The 18854-nt window shown below is 36.1% G+C and overlaps 1 protein-coding gene across 1 annotated transcript; it reads left to right on the top strand.

Moving 5' to 3' along the window:
- The first annotated feature begins 631 nt into the window (after window positions 1-631).
- Window positions 632-18111, top strand: dgcr2 (DiGeorge syndrome critical region gene 2). Its single transcript, XM_048181048.1, has 11 exons — window positions 632-1024; window positions 5504-5536; window positions 5805-5927; window positions 9166-9252; window positions 9956-10166; window positions 10258-10334; window positions 12259-12441; window positions 12573-12776; window positions 13257-13409; window positions 13487-13723; window positions 15262-18111. The coding sequence occupies exons 1-11, from the start codon at window positions 949-951 to the stop codon at window positions 15498-15500; spliced, it is 1623 nt and encodes a 540-aa protein (XP_048037005.1). The 5' UTR covers window positions 632-948; the 3' UTR covers window positions 15501-18111.
- The last annotated feature ends 743 nt before the right edge of the window (window positions 18112-18854 follow it).

Genomic DNA, 18854 nt, shown 5'->3' with positions numbered 1-18854 from the left:
ATCAAGCTAAATTAATATATTTGGTCCAAAACTAACCCTAATGAATGAAAAGATTTTTTTAATAATGCTCTTCTGCTCACCAAGACTGCATTTTTAAAAATCAAAAATACAGTAATATTGTGAAATATGTTTACAATTTAAAATAACTGTTTTCTATTTGAATTAATGTATTTTATTCCTGTGATGCAAAGCTGAATTTTCAGCATCATTACTCAAGTCTTCAGTGTCACATGATCCTTCAGAAATCATTTGCTGCTCAAAAAACATTTCTTATCACTATCATCATTATTGTGCTGATTAATATTTTTGTGGAAACCGTAATGCATTTTTTAATACTCTTTTTCTTTAATTTTTTAATCAAGATTCTCTGATGAATGGAAAGTTCTAAGAACATTTATTTGAAATAGAATGTTTTTGAAACCATAATAAATATATTTACTATCACTTTTAATAAATTGAATGCATCCTTTGCTGAATCAAAGTTGTATTTATTTATTTATTTTAAGCTCTTACTGACCCCAAAACTAATGAACGGTATACATATATATATTCAAAAGTTAAAAATTCCATGAAAAATCATTTTGAAAGGTCATGCATGTGTTAAAATGAGGAGTTGATTAAGCGCCTCCTCCCCCCGGCTGTGGGCTGGAGAACATGGTTGGGATTCGTTTTGATGGGACGGTGGCGGAGCCATCTTGTTTCATATCCGTCCTAAGCCCGTTTACCGAGCCAGAGGAAACAGCCATGGAATATGACACTATATCCCGACCATAGCCAACTGAAATAAACACAATCGAGTATCGAAGCTCCTTTCTTATCGACGGAATTCACACAGCAAGCAGAATCAGTTGCTCGTTGTGATTAATTTGTCAACATCGGGGCTGCTGCTTTAAGTGCATTTTCTCTCGCACATTTTCTCTGGTGTAAGATACTATGAATGGAGGATAAATGTTGCCGAAAGCTGACAGCGGTGGTTTTGTGCTTTTCCTCTTCATTCTGACAATAACAGATCCGCCACGGACAGGTAAAGGTGTTGCTTTAATCAGTTCATTTGGTGAAATGGTGTTTGGTGCAGTCCGGCTGGTAAAGGCTTGCAGCTCTGCTTATATTCGATCCTGATGATCAGGCGTTGAGCTGCAGAGGCCGTCAGGGCCTTTAACTAACTATTTTTGTTATAATTTATTCTTATGAGTCTTATTAAGCTGTACGCCTTTTTATTGCATAACTGTTTTAACATTATTCCCTAAAACGACACAGTATCTATTTATGCTACTTGCTTTAAGCCTTTTATTGCATACCATGTGGCAAGCTGTATTGACATTTATTTCCTAAAACTGCGTCTGTTTACTAGTGTTACTACGCACTCCATTAGTGATCGTTTTAGTTTCACTAGCGACTGTTTATTAGATTCATTATACTACTAAATGGATGCTAGTATATATTCAATGTGTCACTAGTAATTAATTTTTCACATATTCACTTGCTTCTAGTCGCTGTACCAACAGTGATATGTAACTATTCCATTGTTACTGGCAATAAAATGGCAAAATGTTGCCATTTGCTAATTATTTACTTATGATTAGTATGTATTCCAGTTATACTACTGCTAGTACTTCTGCTTTACTGATATCTATTCCAGTAGAGTGCAACAGTCAGTTTATGGAAGTAAAAATCCCATTCTTTTCTCTGTAGGGGAGTTGATTTTGTTTTATCAATAACACTTCGTTATACAATAAGTCTTTGAAAACAAACCTATTGTGAGCTGCAAGGTTGATAATCAATGGAATATGCTTTTGTTAAAGCCATCAGCCCATAATATTTCAGCATATTTTTAAAGGTGCCCTAGAACGTTTTTTCACAAGATGTAATATAAGTCTAAGGTGTCTCCTGAATGTGTCTGTGAAGTTTCAGCTCAAAATACCCCATAGATTTTTTTAAATAAATTTTTTTAACTGCCTGTTTTGGGGCATCATTAAATATGCGGTGATTCAGGCTGCGGCCCCTTTAAATCCTCGTGCTCCCCGCCCCCGAGCTCGTGACTATAAAACAGTGCATAAACAAAGTTCACACAGCTAATATAACCCTCAAATGGATCTTTACAAAGTGTTCGTCATGCATGCTGCATGCATGCGTTGGATCATGTGAGTATAGTATTTATTTGGATGTTTACATTTGATTCTGAATGAGTTTGATAGTGCTCCGTGGCTAAAGCTAACATTACACACTGTTGGAGAGATTTATAAAAAATGAAGATGTGTTTGTGCATTATACAGACTGCAAGTGTTTAATAATGAAAATAGCGACGGCTCCGTGAATACAGTAATAAACGATGGAAACTTTAACCACATTTAACAGTACATTAGCAACATGCTAACAAAACATTTAGAAAGACAATTTACAAATAGCACTAAAAATATCATGATATCATGGATCATGTCAGTTATTATTGCTCCATCTGCCATTTTTCGCTATTGTTCTTGCTTGCTTACCTGGTCTGATGATTCAGTTATGCACATCCAGACGTTCTGCCCTTGTCTAATGCCTTGAACATGGGCTGGCATATGCAAATATTGGGGGCGTACATATTAATTATCCCGACTGTTACGTAACAGTCGGTGTTATGTTGAGATTCGCCTGTTCTTCGGAGGTCTTTTAAACAAATGAGATTTATATAAGAAGGAGGAAGCACTGGAGTTTGAGACTCACTGTATGTCATTTCCATGTACTGAACTCTAGTTATTCAACTATGCCAAGGTAAATTCAATTTTCAATTCTAGGGCACCTTTAAAGTAAGCATGTTTAATAGTGGAATTCCTTGGGAAAATCTATATTACCCAATGATTTTGCAAAAAAATCTCTACCATAGTGCCCCACATAACAATGTGGAGGGGGAGCCTCCATTATGGACTCCATTAAGTCCCCCCAAATAATTAGAAATGGCCAAATTGTCCCCCCCCATTATTTGATATTCTTGATTCTTGTTGTTCGAAGGGTTGTCAAAAGTACCGGTACTTCGGTACCAAATGGATATTTAAATTTGGTGACGGTGCCAGCCTTTTCGCCATACTGGTACCTGCTAAGTGCACACCACAAAATTTCAGGAGTGACAACCGTATTGAAATGCAGGACTGAATTTGAAATTGCAATGTTTGATATTATGATAGGCTTAGTAATGGATGGGACAATTCCAGTTTGTACTAGAAACAATTTAATCTTACTAGAATAATAATTTAACAATAAAGTAGCCATTCTGACTAGTCAGTATGACGAGAGGAATAAGTGTTACTAGTTGTAGTAACATTAGTAAAATAGGTTCTAGTGTCTTATAAAACTGGAATAGGTATTAGTAACTGTTGGAATACTAGTTGGAAGTGAATATTTGATATCTGGAGCACATGTCCCCATATAATTCAGTGGCAAAATTAGCTATTCATAACTAATGGCAATTGAATAGTTACAGGATATAGAAAAAAAGCACTAGAATGTAATAAATGTTTTTCGCTAAAATTGATAGAAAAATATTGTCTGCAATGTCATTATTGAATTGCTAGCAATTAAAAAAAAATACTACTAACATGAAAATAGATGCTTGTAGGTTTTAAGGAATGAGTGTTCAAACAACTTGCCACAAATGCCAACCAGTTGCTGACAGTCAATCTGTGATACAGAAGCAGACAGATCGAGTAGAATTCATCGGATGGGTGAAGTGATGGTGTGTCTGATCTGATGTTCCTCTGTTAGATGGAAGGTTTATTAATTCTAATGATATAAGGTGATGCATGGAAACTCAGTGGATCAAATAAATAGGGCAGTATTTAGGTTAATGGCCTGTGATGTGCTTTTCTGCATTTAATTTCCATGGGGAAGCCCAGGTTATGTGCTCAGTCTGCACTTGTTTCGAGGCAGGTTATGGTGGTCTGGCATGGAGTAAACCCACAGCTTTATTGAAAAAAAACTCAAATTGATGCATGCAAGTTTTCAGTTGCGTCACATGTTAAAAACACTCAAAGTAGAACAGTGAGCCTTGTATATTCATACAAAGTAACAAATGCATATATTTAAACTCGAAATCTTGATACTGAAAACTTCTTATCTATTTGTCAACTCAAAGGATTATTCGTAATATTTATGTGGTCAGTGGAACTTATTGACTTGGGTAGTTTTTACCTGTCGAACAGCTGTTCACCTGTTCCCAAGGTTCTTACTGTCTACAGCAGTTACTGTTGTGCAGATCTTGCCCTGGTAATCCATAGGAAAGAGCACACCGGTCGACTGAAGACATCTCAATGTCAGTGTGTTTGTTTTGGGATAAACTTAGACTCAAGGGTTGGACAGGTGATTGACTGAACATCTGAATGTCTGGACCTCCCAAGAAGCTCTTTTTAAAAATGTAATAATTAGTTTGTGTATTGTATCTCAAGAGATTATTTAAAGGATTGGAGGATCTGGTTAATTGGGTGTTTGCTAACATCAGATAACAGAAATTATTTTATTAAATGTTCTCAAATTAGACGACTGCATTTTAAGTGTATAAAATAATCATTCATTCAATTTATATTACAATAATTAGTGCTGTCAAAAGATTAATCGTGATTAATCTCATCCAAAATAAAAGTTTGTTTACATAATGTGTGTGTACTGTGTATATTTATTATGTATTTAAATACAGACACATGCATGTATATATTTAACAAAAACATTATATTTATATTAAATATATATATATATATATATATATATATATATATATATATATATATATATATATATATATATATATATATATATATATATATATATATATAATATGTGTGTGTATATACATGCATAATAAATATACACAGTACACACATTATGTAAACACACTTATTTTGGATTTGATTAATTGTTTGACAGCACTATTAATAATATATATTATATATTAAATATATTTAAAATATAATTAATTGTATATTATAAATATACATTAAGTTATATGTGTGTATTCTTTTATACATTTTATTTATATATACACACACAATATGCTATTATTATTATTATTAATATTATTATTATTAAATTAGTATACATTTAATTAATAATTTTGGCCATGTATATATGGGTATTATACATGTAAAAGAATATAATATTTATAATATATTTATTATTTTTATATGATTTATTTATTATTATTATATATTTATAGTTTTTATTATTATTTGCCAAACAATAAAAAGAAGTTGTGCTTGTCTAAAATTGGCTTTGCTTTCTTGATGCAAGATATAATTACATTTTTTGGGGCCTTTGCAAGTTCACAACAGTAAATGAGTAAGAGATACCTAGTAAGATATGCCACTTATATTGACTTTTGTTTGCAAATGCAGATGTATCTGTACTATCTATTGTTATTTATACCCTGATAACCAAGAGACAGACTGTCTCTTGAGCCTTTAAGTGATTAGGTGATGTTATATTGCTGAAATCAGCCCCTTTAAATCACTAAATCTGCCTCTCCCCCCTGCAGGTCCACGGCTCACTCTGGCCAGACTGCTGTCAGGTAAGCTGCAATCTATCTTGAAGGTTTTCTACTGTTTTGCTTTGACACTTTGACCCTCTTTGAGTCTCATTTGGCTAAGCCTGAAATTGACTCTGTCTTTGAAGTTCTCGTCATCTAAATGCGGCTTTGCAAACAGCACTGAAGAGACTTTTCCTGTTGCATAATAAATCATGTTCATTTTTAATCACACATAATGGAGGCTCTGCTGCAGGTTTTGTCTTTCTAGAGTAGTTTTGTTGAGAGTATTGTCTGACCCGCTGTATTTCAGACCTGCGCTGCAGTCCTGGCCAGTTTGCCTGCCAGAGCGGAAAACTGCAGTGCATTCCCCTGTCCTGGCAGTGCGATGGTTGGACGGCCTGTGAGGACAAAAGCGATGAGATAGATTGCCCTAGTAAGTACACACTCACATAGTCACATTCTGTGCAATCCATTTTAAAAACATGCTCATGCTTATGTCGCAAGAGGAACGGATTCACTTGCGAAATTTGGTTTTGTCCTGTCACTTTGCCAACGTTTGACACCCCGGATTTTCGTTCGTTTCGCCCGTGGAAGGTGTGCTGTCATTTCTGTGTCTTAAACCCGGAGTGAGACGCAGTGCTTAGAGTCTGATTCCTGGATGGGATAACAGGAATTACAGAGCGGATTTACTGAGCATGTGATCTGCGTCTCGTAGCTCCTTCAAGCACTGCTGATCAGAATCACACCCAGAGCGCATGAATACAAGAGAACATGACCCTTAAACACTGAAGATGATACGCTTAGTATTGATGGCATTGTAAATCTTAAACTGGGATATTCTGAGGTTATTTATTGATTTAATCTTCCCGGATTGATTGGTCTCTCTTCCCTGATTTATTATGCTCTTTGAAGTCTCGTAAACTTGTCAGTGACACTTTCAGAAGAGAGAGATAAGATAACTAACTCCATTTTGGCAAGGCACCATTTCACATCTATGGTGATCAGTAGGGCTGGGTGATGTGTTGAATATTTGTGCATGGGGATTTTGCTTGTGATATAAAATTAAACCACATTGCAATGATTTTATTGCTTTTATTTAGTCATTAAGCCATAGGGGCTTTCACAACCGGAGGAACCTTTTCATAGTTCCTAGAACTATTGGCTGAAGTACCCAAATTTTGCTGTGTTTGCCCCGCAGGAACTAGGAATGATTCTAGTTCTAGGAACTCCTTTTGGGGGAACTAAATTAGCTCCTACTTCAGAGTAGAGTCTAAACCAGCACTATAGGAGCTATCAGTGATGTAAGTGAATGTTGATTGGTCAAATACATGTCAAACACTGGCACATGTTTACATATTTGGTAAACATATTTACTTCACGAACGTGGAAAACGGCAATAACGGTATTTGCCTGTTGTCTGCAGGGTTGTGTTCTTTTCTCCGCCTCGATGATATGCAATATTGAAAGTTGTCATAGGAGATTTCGTCTCTTAGCCCCAATTTTTGCTCTTTCAGTCGTGTAAATTATGCGTTTACATTCCATCTCTGTTATCACGAAACCCACGACACACAACAAACACAGCTCCGGTCATGGCGTCTTCCATCCACCGGTTTTTAGCGTTTGTAAATGCCACGCTTAAAGACGCCACTGTCGGCCGCTTCAGAGTTCCTATTACCGGTGCGAATGCAACCAGGAACATGGCCCGGGGGGAAATTAGTTCTCAGGCAACTATCCTAGTGGCTAGTTCCTATAACTGAGTTCCAAGAACTGTTCAATGTGGAAGCCACTCACGTCGTGCATTGAGATGTTTTTAATAGTGTCACTGATGTGAACTTCTGTTAAGTAGCAAAAAGCACCATATTTTGAGTCATATCTGTGAAGCAGTTCAAACTAAGATTACATATATAATTAAAAACACTAAATAATATTAAACTATTAATAAAAAATAATAGTAATAATAACAATATGATGTTGTTGTTGTTGTTGTTTATTGGAAGTAGTAGTAGTATTGTAAACTTCAGTAGCAAAGAAAATTATTCAAACTGTAATAATAATTATATAATTAAAAATAAATATATAAAGTATTAATTCAGACACCTTGAACATTTCATTTAATACAGTTTATTCACTATAATTTAAAAAAATGGTAATAAAATATGACAAGATCTCAGAGTTAAACTGTGAAAAAAAAAAATTAATCTTAATTATGTCAGATAACACTTAAGCAAAACATGGTCAGGTCAAAGTGTCTGAATAATTTTTGGTTCCAAATTTTTTTTCAATTTTACTGGTAGTCCACAGTATGAAGAATTTTTGGGTATAATATGTCACAGTTTACTTTATTTTGCTATCCTCACTTACATAAATGAACTATAGTGTCCTGCATCCACTAGTAAATATATATACCAAAAATATAAAAAATGTCTGAATAATTTTTGGTTTCACTATATTTATACAACAGTTCTTTCTGGTTCTCGAATCTGATTGGCTGATAGCTGTGCGATAACGGCACTCCTACCTTTTCACCATTTGTATCACTCCGCTTGAAGCGACTGTCATGGTAGCCGAGAAAATCCACCGTCATTTTTGCATATACTACACTTGCTGTACCACGAACTGTAGTTTTAAGAGTTTTTTAGGTGAGAATGTAGTTGTTTAGACCTGAAATATGTGACTCATATTTAATCATAGTGCCTATTTTACAATTTGTTTAGACCTGGAGCTCGCAGCTTCATCTCGGCCAGTGCTTCAGTGGATTTGCTGCTGTCTTATAGTAGTTAAACATGAGAGAAAATATCACATTTTTAAGGCTTTTGAGCAAATACATACGTTTTGAGAATAAATTTTAAACATTTTTATAAAGATTTTTAACCTAGAAACCACTGTTTGGTGAAGTCTTGTCTAACCCCTGGCTTGTACACTGAAGTTAATGATTAGTGGACAGAAAACACTGCAGGGTTTCATACTCCTTATGCTTGTAATTGCACTGCCCTTTTCTGACATTGCTGTAATCAAGCTGATTTTCTCAGGAGTTGTTGGCTCAAGGCCTGAATGATTTACAGCCTTTAATTCCTGTTAGGATGTCGGATTTGTTCTGCTTCTTTTTTTTAAAGCAAGCAGGATGTAGTTTAATTGGCAGGCTGTGTGTATTAATGTCTCTGAGATTCTGCCACTCCGTTTCCCTTCCGTTTGCTGTGGATTAGGGATTTAACGTCATGAATTCCTTGAAAGTACATTGTTTGACTTGTACTCGGATTTTATAAGTGTGGATAAAGTACCAAAACTGTTTATCATGTAAAAGTTTTTAGTTATAATAGAAATGTTGTATTTAATTGTATAATTTATAATACAACCATGAACTTCATAGGCTTAAACAACATGATTGTTTTTTGTAAATGCATAAAAACATTTGATTTACCCAAAAGCCTCTCATTTAACTTTCATCATTTTGTTCATAGTATTTAAGGATGAGGGCGTTGAGTTTGAATCATTCAGACCGGTTTTGTAAACTGGATCGGTTGATTTATTGAAAAGATCCGATGACCTGCCCTGTAGCTTCTTGTTGAACCTTATTGTTCATTTTCACAGATGATTTATGCTTCAGCCTTATATTGAGGCCATATATAAGTAGAAAGCATTCTGATGATATTCCTTGTTTTAAACTCTTACAGCAATAAAGGAGGAACGGTATCGTTACAGTAACGGTTTCGAGCCGGTGGAGGACGTCATGGGTGTCGCTCAGCCAGTGCGCTTCAACAGTAAGATCCTTCCTGATCGCTTTAAAACACTCATACTGTAGTTCACTTCTGAATCACACTTTAGATGCTGTGAAGACATGCCGTTATTGCTTTATTATGTCCAACGTTTCCATTATAAATCACATAAAATGCTACAACATTAAAATTGACAGGATTTTGTGCAGGATTAAAAAATGTCATACAGAATCACATGCACAAATCTTACACACACAGTAAAAACTTAACCTGTCCAGCAGGAGGGCATATAATAATAATAAATTATCACATAAATATTGAACAGCTCAACTGTTTTCAGAATTGATAATAATAAGAAATGTTTCTTGAGCAGCAGATCAGCATATTAGAATGATTTCTGAAGGATCATGTGACACTGAAGACTGGAGTAATTATGCTGAAAATTCAGCTTTGATCACAGCAATATATTATATTTGAATGTATATTCAAATAAAAAAAATATTTTAAATTCTAATCATATTTCACAATTTTACTGTTTTTACTGTATTTTTGATAACATAAATGCAAATTTCTTTAAAAAAAAAAAAAATTACCAATCCCAATATTTTTAAATCTATCTATCTATCTATCTATCTATCTATCTATCTATCTATCTATCTATCTATCTATCTATCTATCTATCTATCTATCTATCTATCTATTTTATGATTAAATCATGTTCTTAATATAATCCTTCCTCCAAACACAGAGAAGTGTCCGAGTGGCTGGCACCATTACGAAAAAACAGCTAGCTGTTACAAAGTCTACCTGAGGAGTGAGAACTACTGGCAGGCGGTGGAAACGTGCCAGAAGGTCAACGGCTCCCTCGCAACGTTCGGCACCAACGAAGAGCTGCAGTTCATCCTCAAGATAGAGGTGGACTTCGACGAGAAAGTGTGCGAGCGAAAGGACCAGTGCAAGTGAGTGTGAAGAAACTGTTTTCTGAGGAAGTGATGAGGTGTTTAACGGTTTTGAGTTCTCAACGCTGTGGATGTACTTTTGTTGTCGCAGGTTCTGGGTGGGATATCAGTATGTGATTACTAACCAGAATCATTCGCTGGAGGGCCGTTGGGAAGTGGCATATAAAGGTTGGTTTTTATCTCACATTTATTGAAGAATAAATCACCCAAAACGAAGAAAACTCACCCTCATATCATTCCTCTGAGGATAAATATATTTGACACTGTTTTAATTGTAATGAAAGTAAATAAGGACCGGAGCTGTCACGCTACAGAATTACCAAAAAAGCACTATAAAAGTGGTCCTAATGACTAATGTACTCTTCTGAAGTTTTATGCGAAAAACAGACTGAAATTTTAGTTGTTATTCACATACAGTGAGTCTCAAACTCCATTGTTTCCTCCTCCTTATATAAATCTCATTTGTTTAAAAGACCTCCGAAGAACAGGCGAATCTCAACATAACACCGACTGTTACGTAACAGTCGGGATCATTAATATGTACGCCCCCAATATTTGCATATGCCAGCCCATGTTCAAGGCATTACACAAGGGCAGCCAGTATTAACGTCTGGATCTGTGCACAGCTGAATCATCAGACTAGGTAAGCAAGCAAGAACAACAGCGAAAAATGGCAGATGGAGCAATAATAACTGACATGATCCATGATATTTTTAGTGATATTTGTAAATTGTCTTTCTAAATGTTTCGTTAGCATGTTGCTAATGTACTGTTAAATGTGGTTAAAGTGACCATCGTTTCTTACTGTATTCACGGAGACAAGAGCCGTCGCTATTTTCATTTTTTAAACCCATGCAGTCTGTATAATTCATAAACACAACTTCATTCTTTATAAATCTCTCCAACAGTGTGTAATGTTAGCTTTAGCCATGGAGCATAGCCTCAAACTCATTCAGAATCAAATGTAAACATCCAAATAAATACTGTACTTACGCGATTAGACATGCTGCATGAGGAACACTTTGTAAAGATCCATTTTGAGGGTTATATTAGCTGTGTGAACTTTATTTATGCTGTTCAAGGCAAGCGTGAGCTCCGGGGGCAGGGAGCGCAAGAATTTAAAGGGGCCGCAGCCTGAATCGGCGCATATTTAATGATGCCCCAAAATAGGCAGATAAAAAAAAATCTATGGGGTATTTTGTGCTGAAACTTCTCAGACACATTCAGGGGACACCTTAGACTTATATTACATCTTTTGAAAAGACGTTCTACGGCACCTTTAAGAACTCTGATTTGTTGATTTATTGAAAAGATCTGGCTCAAATGATCAAACATTGCTATTTCTCTAATGAACTCTCATGATTTCGGTGAATAATTACTTAATTTTTGGTTATTTTAGTATATATTTTATAATTGTATTATAGTATTTATTAATAATTTGAATTGGCTTTTATTTTATATATGCTGTCTTTTTCATTTTAGAAATTTTGTTCTTTTTTCACTTGTTTTACTTTTTTATTAGTTTTTCATATTTCTATTTAGCTTTGTTTATTTTAGTTTTAGTAATATTTTGTTTTATTGCAGGAAACATTTCTAATGTCTAGTAAAGTTTTGTCATTTTAAGTTTTTCATCTATTTATATTTTATCTTTTTTTTTATAAAATTGTTTTTTGTCATTTTAAGTTTTTCATCAAATATTTACATTTTATATATGTTTCATTACATTATTTTTAAAAATTATTTAATAGTTTTGTCATTTTAAATTTTTCCATCAAATATTTATATTGTGTATAAATTTTTATAAAAATGTTTTTTATTGTCATTTTAAGTTTTTCATCAAATATTTATATATTTTTGAATTTAATAGTTTTAGTTCTAATTTAAGTTAAAAAATATCAACACTGGCTTTGAATGACATATGGGTTAGTAAATAATGATCGAATTTTTATATTTTTAGAATTTAAAAATATGTATTTTATTTATTTATTTTGGAACTGTTCCCTAAAATGGGAACAGTTTTTTTTTTTTTTTTTTTTTTTTTATATTTTAGTATTTTAAATGGGACTCTCATCCATCTGCCTGTTCCTCACAGGGTCCATGCAGGTGTTTTTGCCTCCGGAGGGTCTGGCTAACTTCGGCGAGGCGAACCCTACCCAGGATAACGTGTTCTGTGCCCAGCTGCAGCGCTTTCAGATCAAGAGCATGAACGAGTGGGGCTTGCACAGCTGGCACGCGGAAAACTGCTACAAAAAATTCCCCTTCCTCTGCAAGAGAAGTACGTCCGGTGGTGTACAGACAGATGAGCCCTGTTTGATGACATTAAAACTTAAAGAGAGCCATTCTGGTATTTATTTTTTTTCCCCCATGCTAGTGCTTATATATAATATAAACCGGTTTCTTCAACAGGACAAACTTGTGTGGATATCAAAGACAACGTGGTGAATGAGGGCACTTACTTCACGCCTAAAGGGGACGACCCGTGTCTGAGCTGCACGTGCCACGATGGCGAGCCGGAGATGTGTGTGGCCGCCCTGTGTGAGCGTCCACAAGGCTGCCAGCATTTCCGCAAGGACCCTAAAGAGTGTTGCAAGTTCACCTGTTTGGATCCCGGTACTTTTATAATTTCACCCAATCACATTTTATGTGCTTTAATTTAATCCCTGCATTACAGGTAAAATTTATTACAGGCAGACATGTATTAAAATGAAGATAGATCTTTAAATGTGCACCATGTGTGATTTCTCAGCCATTTTTGTGAAGTGAAGTTCCCAAGTCTAACCACTAGGTGGAGCTACTCTGCCTTTTTTATTGTATACCTCTAATCACATGGTATGTTTAGAATGACAAACTACCATTATTTTATTAGACGGCTAAAATGAAGACGTTTTTAATAAAAAAAACTATATAATAATAATAATTATTATTTGCAACCACACTTGCTGAATTTAATGGGCAACGTAGTACTGTCTTGTTATAGCAATGTAGCATACATTGTTTTGTGGTTGAGAACGTGGAGAATAGTATACTAGTAGTCTGTTTCACACATTCACACAAGTAAATCTCAGTTGCGTTGTTTCTGTTTGTTTTCAGACGGCAGCAGTCTGTTCGACTCCATGGCCAGCGGCATGCGGCTCATTGTGAGCTGCATCTCGTCCTTCCTCATCCTCTCTCTGTTGCTCTTCATGGTGCACAGACTGAGGCAGCGGCGGCGGGAGCGCATCGAAACCCTCATTGGAGGAAACCGTAAGGCCCTGTTTGATCAGCTGACTATATGCACATCTTAAAACACTGTTTTTCTGAATCATTGTTGTTTTTCACAGTCCATCATTTTAATCTGGGTCGGAGAGTCCCTGGCTTTGACTACGTGCCGGATGCCTTCGGAACGGGCCTGACGCCTTTGCACCTCTCTGATGATGGTGAAGGTGGAGCGTTCCACTTCCAGGAGCCCCCGCCCCCTTATGCTGCCTACAAATACCCAGATATCCACCACCCCGATGACCCTCCTCCTCCATATGAGGCCTCCATCAACCCAGACAGCATCCTCTACATGGACCTCGGTATGTCTTTACATCATTTTTCATTCTTTATATAGAAGTTATTCTTCATTTATCATTCATTTAAAGTCTTTATGGATCACACTGTGAGCTCTGATCCAAAACCTAGTAAGCTGCCAAGCTAGACAACTTTTTTTTAGGTGCCGCAGTTCACACTCTAGCCGAGAATCAAGATTAATAAAAACGAGACACAAAACACAACCCATGTACCTTCTTCTATGAGGTGAATATATCTGTTGTGTTCGTCGTAACAAGTTATCACCTTCACATCCTGCAGCTGTCATTCTGACTGTCATCAGACAAACCAGTTCCGGTCTGGAGATATTTAACTAAAGTGCACAGATACATTTTTGGGGGGATTTCTAGGCATTATTTTTCGTTTTGCGCTTTTGTTAATCTTGATTTCTCACAACTTGTGTGCTTTTTCTGGGTGAGTCGGAGTAAACTTGCGGCGCTAACAGAGTTACACAGCCATGCACAGAAGATCAACGGCCAAGGTCAGGATTTTCATTAAAGGTGCCCTAGAGTCAAAATTTGAATTTACCTTGGCATAGTTGAATAACAAGAGTTCAGTACATGGAAAAGACATACATTGAGTTTCAAACTCCATTGCTTTCTCTTTTTTATGTAAATCTCATTTGTTTAAAAGACTTCCGGAAAACACGCGGATCTCAACATAACACCGACTGTTACGTAACAGTCGGGGTGTACGCCCCCAATATTTGCATATGCCAGCTCATGTTCCCAACATTATGAAAGGCATTAGACAAGGGCAGCCAGTAATGTCTGGATCTGCACAGGTGAATCAACAGACTAGGTAAGCAAGAACAACAGCGAAAATGGCAGATGGAGCAATAATAACTGACATGATCCATGATAGCGTGATATTTTTAGTGATATTTGTAAATTGTCTTTCTAAATGTTTCGTTAGCATGTTGCTAATGTACTGTTAAATGTGGTTAAAGTTACCATCGTTTCTTACTGTATTCACAGAGACGAGAGCCGTCGCTATTTTCATTTTTAAACACTTGCAGTCTGTATAATTCATAAACGCAACTTCAGTCTTTATAAATCTCACCAACAGTGTAGCATTAGCCGTTAGCCACAGAGCACAGCCTCAAATTCATTCAGAATCAAATGTAAACATCCAAATAAATACCATACTCACATAATCCGACGCATACATGCAGTATGCATGATGAACACTTTGTAAAGATCCATTTTGAGGGTTATATTAGCTGTGTGAACTGTTTATGCACTGTTTAAGGCAAGCATGAGCTCCAGGGGCGGAGGCCGCAACCTGAATCGTCGCATTTCTAATGATGCCCCAAAATAGGCAGTTAAAAAAATTAATGAAAAAAAATCTATGGGGTATTTTGAGCTGAAACTTCACAGACACGTTCAGGGGACACCTTAGACTTATACTACATCTTGTAAAAAAAAAAACATTCGATGGCACCTTTAACAATAGCAACACTGGACAGCAATGCAGCTGACCAAGTTTTGGAAGAGCTTTCGTTCACTTCCTGTTCTCTCTGCAGGGCGGTCCGGGGTTCCGCTCGCGACTGGTCATATGAGCGGCGTGGTCGACTCTCTCCAGAGGGATTTTCCCGGGCCGGCACTCCCCGCCCCACCACCGCCCCTGGAGGAGCGCGAGGACTCCATCGACAGCAGCACCCTACTGGTATCTCCAGACACCCCCAGCGAATCAGAGACCAGCATCACGCAGAGCTCCACCGCAGACTGCAGCAGCGGCCCCTCGCTGAGCACCGTGGTGTAGGGAAGGAGAGCGAGATCATAGGGTATGTGTCCAGACTGATCGCTGAAGGTGCTGGAGGCTGTAGGACTTGGACTCCTTCCTGTTCAAAGCAGAGACTTCAGACATGAAAGAAAAGACGCTTGTTTCAGGTTTTTATTCAGCGTTTTTTCAGCTTGTCACATGTAAATACTTCCGTCGGCCATCGATTGAGTCTCTTGATAATGGGGAGGGCCGATAGACCACCTCTGAGGTTTACACTGGCATGTGTCGATCACCACACTTTGAGCGAATGAACCGGTTGATGAAAAGACATTTTAGGCCTTAGTGGTGTAATTAAGTCAACCCGACGTTCTCTCACTGGAATCGTGTCCTGCACACTGACTCTTTCCTGGCACAGAAAAGCAATTTTTCCTCGATTCATTACTGCTCTGTCCTACTGACCCTTCCGAACCCTTTCTTTGGTGGTCATCCGCCGGCGTTCCTAACACCTGTCCATATCTACGGGAAGGATCTGTTTGGATGTGAGCAATACCGTGTTCTTATTCTGTGATGATGTCTGGTTTTTACTTTTCTGTCTGTCGGATCAGTAGCACAAACTCAAAAATGAAGAAAAAAAAAAAGATTTATTCTTTTAGATCAAGGTACGAGTTTGTTTCAGCCACTTTTAAGTATGCTGCTGTGATGTAAGTCCATTGCCTCGGATTTGGAAATGAATGTCATCACCAACCTAGAAGCATTTGGAATTCTTTTGGGAGATGAACTTCAAAACTCGGGAGTTTGTGTGTCATCTCACCAATCAATATCGGATTTGCTCAAGTCTAAAAGGTTGAATTTTAAAAGGGTTTGTTTTTTTGCAAAATGTAACTTTTAAAAAAAAAAAAAAAAATTCTGGTGAAATTAATGAATCTTACAAAAGCTGTCAAGAAATGTCCTGTTTTCAGCCACAACCAAAAGAAAAAATAAGAAAATATACTTTGCATAGAAGCTTATTGAACCATTTATTTTTAGTGGCCCACAATATTTCAAGAAATCTCTCATTATTCTTATTATTTTCATTGTGGTAATGAGAATTTGAGAGATGATCTGGTCATTTCTTCATAAGATTTGGCCAAAAAGTTTGGCACTAATATATATTTTGAATTTAGAATGTTTAAAAAAAAAAAACACTCAATGTTTACCTAGGTAATAAATATTCTCACTCATTTTTGCCTCTGAAGCTGATCTCAAACAGTGTGCTGAAACAAATCAAGGTTTCTGAAATAGTTTCTTGTTGGGATTCTGAGTTTAGATTTGTGTTTAGACTTGGCTACGATGAATTCGAGTTTTGCTTTCATGGTCTGTGTGTGTGTGTGTGTGTGTGTGTGTGTGTGTGTGTGTGTGTGTGTGTGTGTGTGTGTGTGTGTGTGTGTGTGTGTGTGTGTATGGCTGAATTTTTCATTTTCAGCACCTGTAAGTCAAGTGCTCTCCTCTCAATGTCGTTTCGATGTAAATCACAAAGAATTAAACCGTTCGTTACTTGACACTAAGTAAATGTGAGCTTATATTTGCACACATGAGCGCATCAATGTACGTATGTAAGAGCAAAACTTCTCTTTTTTTTTTTTCTTTTTAGTCATTTATCAATTTACAGACTACTTAAATGCCATTTGGACATTTCCAGTGAATGAATTATGTATTTAATGAAATACATAAGTTATGAACATGAGGGATAGATTTAGATTCGGTCTGTAATGTTGCTGACTGAAGTGAACACTCCTTTTTACGAAGTTGTTGTACTGATTCCTGGATTTTGTAAATGGGAACATATAATTATTATTATTATTTTCTTCTTTTTTTTCTGACTGGAAATGCAACAAAAAGCCCGAACTAAATGACAATCAGGCATTTTGTACAAAGATAAAGATGTTTTTGCACAACAAAAGCACACAGGCCTGCTGTGTTGGGCTGAATGAAATACAAAGACAAAAAAATTAATGTAAAGTTGGCAGGCAGATCCCTTTTTTCTTTATTGAAGATCCATCACCAGCACCAAAATAATTGAGTATTTGACATTATAAAGATGTTTCTATCATCCAGGCAAATGTTCTTTCACTGTTTAGTCTTTGTTTTGCATTTAATTCCAGGGTTTCATCAGCACAGACAATCCTGTGAACATTAGTTTGCTTTTTATTTAATGTGTGCTTGTTAAATGTACGTATAAGCGTGCGGATTGGTCGTGTGTAATGTAAAAGTTGGCATGAATGTTTTACAGACCTACGGTTGCATGTTTTACTCTTTTGCGCATGCAGAGAGGACGTCTCTTCTGCTGTTGTACTCTTCATTTCTGCTATGCTTACAGACACTCGTCTGCAAACTGAGGTTCGAGACACATCCGATTCCCCTTTCCCACATACCATTTGCAAACTTTTTTTTTTTTAATTAAAAAGTAGATAATTTTTTTCTAGATAGACTTTGTGGTGCAACAAGGAAAAAAAAGCATCATGAAATGTTTTATGTAGAATGCAACAGTTGGTGAATTTGTCGATTCTTGAATTTTTTTTTTCTTCTTTTTTTATGTCATGTACTGCTTTTTTTTTCTCTGAAGTAGATGTACATCTAATCAAATGCCAAATAAATTGTACCATGAAGGACAGCAGTGTTTGGGTTCCTTTTGTCAGACTTGATAAGATAAATACACGCTTCAAATGACGACAGAATTTTCTTAAAATCTGTAAGAACTTTTTTTATTGCCAATCTACGAACAGCTTTACACGACAACAATATGTGTAAAACGAAGAAGTTTTCCGCGTACAGACGTCACCGCTGTCAAAGCGATTCCCATTCATACTAGGGCTGCACAACAATTAATCGCGATTAATCGTTTGCAAAATAAAAGTCTGTGTTTACGTAATAAATGTGTGTGTTCTGTGTATAATAATTATGTATATATAAATACACACACATACATGTATAAATTTAAGAAATATATTCATGTATAAATAAATATATACATATTTAAATATATTTTATATTATATATAAATATTTTATATATAAATCTAACATATACATATGTATGTGTGTGTATTTATATATACATAATTATTATACACAGAACACACACATTTATTACGTAAACACAGACTTTTATTTTGCAAACGATTAATCGCGATTAATCGTTGTGCAGCCCAAATTCATACGAAATTACGAATCCATGAAAATGACTAAAAACGCTATTCTGCTGGCAGGCCATTAGATGGCGATGAAATGTAATTCGCATGTGCATGAAGTCATCGTTTTCACAGATGCGCGTTTTTGTTGTTTTGTTGTCGCTTTGAAACCCGTTTGCGTTTTCAGGCCACCAAAGCGCCGTTGTCATGTAAATGAATGGCTAAAC

The sequence above is a fragment of the Megalobrama amblycephala genome, linkage group LG2, assembly GCF_018812025.1.
Source record: "Megalobrama amblycephala isolate DHTTF-2021 linkage group LG2, ASM1881202v1, whole genome shotgun sequence".
NCBI classification, from domain to species: Eukaryota; Metazoa; Chordata; class Actinopteri; order Cypriniformes; family Xenocyprididae; genus Megalobrama; species Megalobrama amblycephala.
Note: the sequence above shows the minus strand (reverse complement) of the source record. Positions and strands in the feature narration are given on the sequence as shown.